Source organism: Halichondria panicea, chromosome 13 (assembly GCF_963675165.1).
Source record: "Halichondria panicea chromosome 13, odHalPani1.1, whole genome shotgun sequence".
Taxonomy (NCBI): Eukaryota; Metazoa; Porifera; class Demospongiae; order Suberitida; family Halichondriidae; genus Halichondria; species Halichondria panicea.
Window position 1 is genome coordinate 3480056 of NC_087389.1, and position 8858 is coordinate 3488913.

At 39.8% G+C, this 8858-nt stretch overlaps 1 protein-coding gene and 1 long non-coding RNA gene across 13 annotated transcripts; one reads left to right on the top strand and one right to left on the bottom strand.

Annotated features, from left to right (window-relative positions):
* Positions 1–22: 22 nt before the first annotated feature.
* Positions 23–8584, top strand: LOC135346692 (uncharacterized). Of its 12 annotated transcripts, none has more exons than XM_064544397.1 (12): positions 30–312; positions 2435–2573; positions 3344–3401; positions 3467–3563; positions 3617–3658; positions 3949–4056; positions 4236–4408; positions 4459–4508; positions 4660–4829; positions 7040–8076; positions 8131–8206; positions 8258–8584. In XM_064544397.1, the coding sequence occupies exons 7-10, from the start codon at positions 4251–4253 to the stop codon at positions 7139–7141; spliced, it is 480 nt and encodes a 159-aa protein (XP_064400467.1). In that variant the 5' UTR covers positions 30–312; positions 2435–2573; positions 3344–3401; positions 3467–3563; positions 3617–3658; positions 3949–4056; positions 4236–4250; the 3' UTR covers positions 7142–8076; positions 8131–8206; positions 8258–8584. The 12 variants fall into 12 exon arrangements, with proteins under 12 accessions (XP_064400473.1, XP_064400472.1, XP_064400464.1 ...); XM_064544398.1 differs by having other exon boundaries at positions 7040–7888; XM_064544400.1 differs by having other exon boundaries at positions 7040–7861.
* LOC135346694 (uncharacterized) lies at positions 5915–7066 on the bottom strand. The gene is made up of 2 exons (XR_010398095.1): positions 6662–7066; positions 5915–6454 (listed from the first exon to the last, which is right to left on the bottom strand). It is a non-coding gene; the product is annotated as an uncharacterized LOC135346694 (long non-coding RNA).
* Positions 8585–8858: the final 274 nt, after the last annotated feature.

An 8858-nucleotide genomic window follows, 5' to 3' on the forward strand; every position in this document is an offset into this window, starting at 1 on the left:
ATTTTTGAGGGGAGGGGCTGGCCTGCTGATTGGCATTAGCCCCGAAGAGAACCACTCTCTGGCCTCGAACCCAGCACTAGTATAGTATTACATATATAATAGTAAAGTGAACTGCTGGGGCAAAATCTAGAGAACTAGGATCTTTCTCTCTTCCCCCTCCCCCCTCTGAGAAAAGGTCTGGCCCCCAGGCTAGGGAACTGGTAGGCATTGACTGTACTATACTATGGCATAATCAAACAAGGAAGCTCTAGTGGTTTATTCTATATCTCTGTGTACTTGTCTTGGAGCCTACACAACAGGATATGGGGTAGGGTGAGTCAATATTTAAATCATTATCTATGATTAGTCTCGCGGACCCAGACCCTGAGAAAGAGATATATCGATATATATATCGGCTGGTCGATCCACGAGACTAATCTATGGATATATGTATGGGATTATTAACGTGAGGCCTGCCGCGGCGCAGTGCTGTGGGTTATAGTAGTCGCTCAGTGTGTTTATGTGTGTGTGTGTATATGTATTCTGAGTCTACTCGTACTCACCTAGATACCATAGCGCTGACCTTGTTACCGTAAGCTAGACCTCTAAGGCACTTTTAAAATAATTACGAAGCCAGAGGTCGCTTCTTTTGGAGGTTGAAGGAGGTTAAAAAATTATGTTGAAGACCTGATGTAGCTCTAATTGGAGGTAGCTCTACTCAGTCTACTTGCCTCGATTTATAGCCGCTTAAAAACGTGTATTTTCCAGAATCAGCTATCACTACTTTTAGAGGTCAGAAAATTACGTAAGCTCGAGGGTTGTCGCATATTTGGAGGGTCGCCTTAATTAGAGGTCTTACGGTATTTCAAATAAATTTATAACGCCTACAAAAACTAAAGAGCAAACCATAGATAGTAAAGGAAAGGGATTGGAAACGCATTACGTCATACGGCTCAATCCTACTGACTGATCTTAGCCTCGATTACAGGCCCATCATTGCGGCGTGAAATTGAGGCCACATAGATATCAGAGCATAATTATGAGTGTATCTCAAGCTCGAGCTCTAAGCTCATACTGTGGACAGTGTAGTTAAAGGACATGGGCTTCATGATGGCATCCATATCAGTAAAAAAAGCTATCATAAAATATAATTATACATGTATATGCAAAAATAAAGACGTATGTATACTTAATAATGAGGTGACAGGTGAGGTTACTACGTGTCTTATGGAGTTGAATTCATGTTGAATTCATGTCTTCCTAGATGCTTTTGTTGTGTTGAGAGAGGGTAGGTTCTGGTTGAGGATGACTTAAATTTTTCTTACGAGATTTTTTGCTTCACATCCTAAAAAAGTCAGCTTATTTTATAAATCACATTAAAAAACATGTACTGTATTTACTTGATTAAACGTCCTCCTTGAATAAACGCCCAGGGTAAAAGCTCTGTCTTTGTCAATAAACGCCCATCTTAAATAATCGCCCATGTATGGGGCGTGGCACTGTGGGTGGAGCTGAAATAGCACATGGAACCCTGTTGCAAGCATGGCAGCATAGAATAATAATACTTTTTATGATGCATCGATGGCAGAGAGAGAGATACTGACACGGGCACTCCTAAGACTTAAATTTAAGCTGAGAATAGATTTAAGCTGAGACAGCAGCCCAAGAAGAGCACATTAACTGCTGCTGTGCAGCTGAGTTTTGAGTAGACATAACAATAAACGCCCTCCTGGATTAAACGCCCTCCTCGTTTAAACGCCCCCTCTAAAGACTTCGATCTGAAATAAACGCCCGGGCGTTTAATAAGTAAATACGGTATATAAAAGTTGTTGTAAATCAAGAGTGGGTGTCCTGATCACTCCAAAATCGTTTGCTTGCTAGCATGAGTACTATAACATACAAAACAACCAAAAATAATCTGCCAAAGAGAAAAGGTGCCCACAAAATTGTCACTACAACGACAATAATTTTGAGTATAATCCATGTAACATGCCTCTTATATCACATACCACCTTATAGCTCAATTATGCCAGAAAAAGATTCTTTCGTGCAATCAATCCTGGCTACCTCTTATTAAGTAATAAAGCACCTGCAAACAACTAACCCTAGCTTTCAAGATAGAAAAACACTTTTTTGGGTACAATACACCATCCAACTTCATGGTACCACTACCATTGGAAAGCTTATGTTTTTGTGTACCCAAACAGCTCACTTGATTGGCTTGAACTCTGAAAGAATGATCTTGAGGTCCAAAAATATAGCTTAAAAAACAGCAAATGACCTCTGGACTAGCAATGAATAACTAGCAATGAATAACATTAAAAATCGTAAGTAGCATTGCATGTACCATCCAGGCTCTATTGAAAACATTGGTGCACGTGATGCGTTTCCAATCCCTTTCACTATCTATGAGCGAACCAAAATATAATAATTATACATGTATATTTTTTTATAGATCAAGTAATGGAGTGCAAAACTACCCTGGATTCTTGAGCACGTTTAACTTGATAAGCACTGGTATTAACCTGAGTAATATCACTGGGGACGAATGCACTGAAACATCAATGCTGAGTGATGAAAGCCTACTGATTTTGGTATGATAACATGAATCATTGTACTCGTAAGAGGTTAGATGTGCATGTCTTACATTTGATCTGTGTGTGAAACCATTACTTAGCAATAGAAGTGGTCGTGGAAACCTCCTGTGTGCATACTATATTAGCCTGTGTACCCGAGTTGAAAGTGTTGGTTTAGTTAATGTATGTTCCCACCATTGGAATGTTGGTCTTTTAGCGTGACCACATTATTTTTTGCCACACCCACTGTGTTACCTAAGTACTGTATAATGTGTGTTTTCCCATTGCAATAAATCTTTGAATCTATGCAAGGCTGTGTATATAAATTACTTGATTAAACGCCCATGGTAAAAGCTCTAGCTGTCTTTGTAATAAACTCCCATCTTAAATAATCGCCCATGTATGGGGCGTGGCACTGTGGGTGGAGCTGAAGTAGCACGTGAAACCAGTTGCAAGCATGGCAGCATAGAATAATAGATACTATTATTTTATGATGGCAAAGAGAGAGATACCGACACAGAGAGAGAAACACCACTCCTATGACTTAAGATGTAAGCTGAGAGCTGTGGAAGCAGCCAAGAATAGCATAATAACTGCTGTGCAAGAGTTTGAAGTAGACATAACAATAAACGCCTGTTTCGAATAAGCGCCCATCTCGGTTTAAACGCCCCCTCTACAGATGTATGCTAGGAGATAAACGCCCGGGCGTTTAATCAAGTAGAGTGCCGTATATAATTATGGAGAACCTCACCAAACCATGCCACCTACAAATTGCATCACCCATGCAGGGTGCTATGGTGGCTGGTCTTAACCTTGGTGGTGGTTTGGGAAATCTGCTGACTGGAAGTGAGTTACATGTATCTATTCGTGATGGATATCCCAGACTAAATGAATGCAATTCTTTCAATTAGAGCCGAATGACTATTTTGGACGAAAGGTAGTGATTATAGCAAGTGGTGTGATTATGGTCATTGGTGGGGCCATACAGACTGCTTCTTTCTTCTCTTGGTACGTATTAGGTATAATTCTATTTTCATTTTAAATTGTATGGTCTAATGTAGGATGTTTATTGCTGGCCGAACCACTGCTGGATTTGGATTTGGGTGAGACTCACTGTGTGTGTAATTGACGTATATATCTGTGTATGGGTCAAAGTTGAACAAGTTGAAGTCATTGTACAAGGAATAGCACCAGACCTGATTTGCACAACGATTGAACATTATGAACTCCTCTAAGCATGTGTACTATACCGATTGATGTGCCATTGATACGTATTGAAAGCTGTTTTTGTGTTGAACGTTTAGTTCAGAAATTATGTTTAGTAAGTAACACAACACAATGTTACTGTATCATACATGTACGGTGTAGCCATCTAGTTATTGTTTTGTCATAGTCGGAAATATTGTTCTGCTCTCTTGGGATTGTGCCTTTTGTGACGGCCACCGTGGTGGGTGTATTGGCCTTAATTGGGACTATATTGACTACAGCTTTCATTGACAAGGTAACCAACCAAAGGTCCTACTTTAAAATATAGGCTTGTATTTGCTGTACTGCATGTGTACATATAAGTTTAGTGCCTGCATGGACTTTCGTGTGTGTGATTGATAACATTTCAGTAAACCTGTATGAGTCTCTCAATCGGCATTGTATTTTTATCTGGGTACTGCTTCCATTGTACAGATTGGCAGGAAGGTAATGCTGACTGTGGGTGGTCTACTGATGGCTCTGTTGAACGGAATATCGGCCACCTTGATACTTTCATTCAACTTAGAGCAGGAGGACAATGTTGTTGTCAGCTACATAGTGGTGTGTCTGGTTTGTCTCTTTGTACTGATCTTCACGGGCAGTTGGTAGTAAGTTGGTCCTTGTGCGTTGTAGTGAAGTTTATTCTTGTCTTTTACAGTGTAGTACCGTACATCGTCAATGCTGAAATATTTCCTCTTGAAATGCGAGGTTTGTTGCTCGAAATTGGTACTTGTTTCCTAGATTTTGAGTAGATCTACTGATTTCATTTGAAGCTTGGTTTTTCAGTTAAAAAAATAATTAAAAAGAATGCTCATTTGTACATAATTATTGTCATTCATTTAAATCATACGTTCTATAGGAATTAGTGCTGCCATCACCTCTTCCTCCTATTTCTTCACATCTGCAATTGTCAGTCAACTGTTTCCGTACATATTTTCTGTGTTGAGATCGTACGGTGTTTTGTACCTGGTTGGATGCATCAACGTAACTGCTGCATTGTATTTCTGGATCCTGTTCCCAGAAACTAAAGTGAGTAGAAATTATATGATTATACATTCGTACTACTCAACCTTGGTTTGCTACATAAGTTATTTCTAGCCTGAGAGTCACAAAAGTACTGCTTTCAGCAAAAACTTTGCAAAATCAACTACAAGTTCACGCAGAAAATCGATCATTGTCAATAAACTCCTATTGCGCATAATAATTATTATAGGTTATAATTATAGACACTGTTTTGGGGTATCTAGGGGATTTAAAACGAGACTGTTGCAGTATCCCGAACGCAGTGAGAGTACTGCCGTAAAAACTTGCCAGAAAATTTTCTTTGGCACACAAATAGAATGGAGAAAATCATGGTAGCTTTAGATGGCTAGAAGCGTAGGTGGGTCATCGAAATTTGTAAATTTTGGTTAATTTTCAAGGGCTCGTAACTAAGAAGCCATACGACACATGGGGTTAAATTGGGTGCAGCTATATAACTTATGGATATGCCAAGTTTCGTTGTAATCGGAGGGGTGCTCATTTTCGTGTGTTGTGAGTTGACATGGAATGTCCCATTGGGAAATCTATAGATGCTACGAGCTATTAGTGTAATGAGTTAGCTAGCCAGCAGAGGAGGTATGACAGGGTCGATAAAGATTAATGACCTTTACACCGTATTTTTCATCTGAACATTTTTCATGGTTTAGTTGAAGGTTGTAATTATAACTATTGTCTCTCGATCGGCTGTGGTTTTGATTAAGCTTGTGGTGGTGCAAAAACCCATGCAAAACTCAGTTTACCGTGTAAATGATAAATTAATAGTCCACGTAATATTGACTTTTAATTTAACCATGTTGTACGTATCTCCTCTGGCTAGCCAGCGTGCAGCTTACAATCATGCTTGCTTTTATTTGACAACAAAGTCTTTATGCCATTATGTTGCTCCATGGTATAAAATGCAGCATTTGGTATTGAGATTCACATGCAGAAAAATAGACTAGACACACTGATTGACTAGTATGAAACCCGCGGCCACTTACACGCTTCGCCTCATTGTAATTTTGTGAACCTTCATGCATGTGTACCTAGTACACGTTAAAATTCTGGTGCACATGAATACAGTAGACAGTAGATTTAATAAGCGTGTGAGCACACACAACAATTAAACTTTTTTCAGACACTTACAAGCTGACAACTGGAAAATAATTAGTGCAGCCGACGACAAGACAATGAAGGCAAGATATAGAATTACATGATTAAACTGCCTTCTATAATTTTATACATCAACCACAGGTATGGAGTGTTCACACGGGCAATCGACTGCTGACTTTAAAGTCCCATACTGATGGCGTCACATGTCTGCAGTTCAATGACAAAGTTATTGTTTCAGGTTCCTATGATCGAACTGTAAAATTGTGGGACTTCTCAGCATGCTAAATACGATTAGAGTTTCTGTAACACCTATTTTTTTGTAACTGGATGTTTTCCCTTTTTATTTTTCTTGCGTTTCCTCACTGATGCACAGATTTGTTTGGGGATGGGGCTTTCCAATTGTTTCTTCTGCTCAAATGTTTGTGACTTTGTTTTAACACTTGTATTCAATTTTCGGTTGAACACAGCAACAAAGAAACCATTAGTTAGATCATCACTGCACATCCGTATGCAACAAGAACCTGCAAATATAAAAATGGGTTGGACTGAAAATGCAAACTAGTAATAATAATTTTAACGTAAATTATAAGCTGCACAACATGATCATGAAGAATTATAATTACAGTAGACTCTCGCTATTCCGGCTCTCTGAAGTACGACCACCTCGATATACCGGCCATTTGGCTTGGCACGGAATGCTAGCTATATATTTACTGCACAAAACTCACCCTGAAGTACGGCCACTCGCTATTCCGTTAACCGGCGCGGCCAGTGCTGGCTGTCCCAAACAAGGTTTTCAATGTAATTTTATACGTATATTACGGCCGGATATGACGTTTTGGGTGTGGTTTAGCAAATAAAATTAGATTACACTTAAATAGAGAACAGAATGATTCCTCATTATCCTACATTATCCTCGAGACAAGAACCGCAAAAGTAGTCATTAGATTCGAGGTAAGGTCGTTTTTAAGCTGCGGCTATTTCCTGAGCTGCAGCCACCTTGCTATTCCGGCCAAGCTGCATGGTCCCAAGGGTGACCGGATTAACGAGAGTCTACTGTTAGGTACACGACATTAATTTCACTTGTTGATAATTGCTTCATGCAGGGAACTAGTCTGGAAGAGGTTGATGGATTGTTTAAGAGATCGTGCTGCACAAGATATGAACATTTTTTATTAGAACTGTGTTTTCTGTGGTTATATTTATAGCAACTTATTATAGGCGTAGCCGCACGAGGGATAAGATAAAGCTGACTGTGTGTGTGTGTGTATTCCAGCTGTAACTGCTCAACGGTTGCAATGTGACAAAAACTATGGCTTCTAGACACGTTCTCTTGGATTTTGATTTGTGAATTTGCAAATAAAAGCTTAGTTATAGCTAACAGTGAAGGCTGTTGCAGTCTTTTTAAAACCTTTCATAGCGTCATCTGTTAGCCTTGCACTAAAACTCTAGCTTTTTGTTAGCTACAAGAGTCAGAAACGAGCTGCAAAGCAGTACTAAGTCTCGCTTGCCCCGCCCCTTCATTCTTTCTGTCACCATGCTGTTTTTGTCTGCACTGTCAGCAAAGTTTGCTTTGTCAAGTGGGTGTGAACATGACAGTGACCAGCACACGTGGCTTGAGAAGACTGTATGTGCATGTAGTAGCTCTGGGGTATTATCTAGCCTCGATCCCAGGCCGAGTTTTCGCTTTTATAACGGTTAGGCGAACAACTGGGCCTGGTACTAGTTGTCTGCGCATGCGTCAGTCGTTTGTCAGATTCTGACGAATGGATATTCTCGTTCACTTTTGTGACATTTATATTCGTGTACTATCGTGTACTAGAAGTCAGTTCCCGTTTTATCATTATTGGAATGGCTCTTAGCTGAAGCTTCTCTCTTCTCTGAAGCTTAGAAAACATTATTCTGAAGACTGAACAACAATGGAAAAGGTATAAAGCTTTGTCAAGCTTGTTAAGGTCAGATATTTTTGTGTGGGCCCTATGCTATCATGTCAAGTCGTGTTCATGTTTGGTATTAAAAGATCTATAGTATCATCATTAATATGGTGGATCAAGTGAAGAGTGTGAGCTAGAGAACTTGGTGCTACCATCATCAGCTCGTCGACAATGACACTATAACCTGTTTAATACGAGAAATTTAATATGTACATGTATACAGTAGATCTACACGTATTTTGAATGTCTACTTCTCTGTACAGGAGCAATGGCTACTATCCAGCTATCCCAACATTGTTCCTCTTGGCCATACTAACGGACAAGACTGGACAGTTTAAGGTAAAGGGTTTAACCGTGTTTGGTTTCTTTAATATTGTCCTATACTTACAGGACTGGAGTATGACCTGATCGTTCGAGTGTTGCTGGGTAGCTCAGAGGCATCAAGAGAATCTACGTTTTCTCAAGCAAAGTTTAACTGAGTTACAAGTTGGGGCCTAGAATCAGAGAAGTCCAGCAGCCTGCTAAATCGTTGAAACGTAATTTGAAGGCATTCAATCATCTTGAAGTTGCCCTGGGTCACTGTAATCGTGCTGCAGCACAACTGGCAACTCCCCAGGCCCTTGTGAAGCAGCTCCCTATGTGCATCTTTTGTGTACTCACTCTGTGCATTTTCTGTGTACAAATTTCGATTATTGATTTATTAAATATCTTTGCCGACCACAAATACAATGAAAATTTGACGCATGCGCAGACAACTAGTACCAGGCCCAGTTGTTTGCCTAACCGTTATAAAAGCGAAAACTCGGCCTGGGATCGAGGCTAGGGTATTATCCAGTTTTGGACATATAGATCTATGATTTGCTAGCTGCAAGTCTTCATTGCGAGATTTGCTATAGATAATGAAAGCACCGCAGGTGTTGATGCCTCGGTGGAGATACCAAAGCTACATAACATAAAGCTTTTATACACAATCATGATAAAACAATTTAAT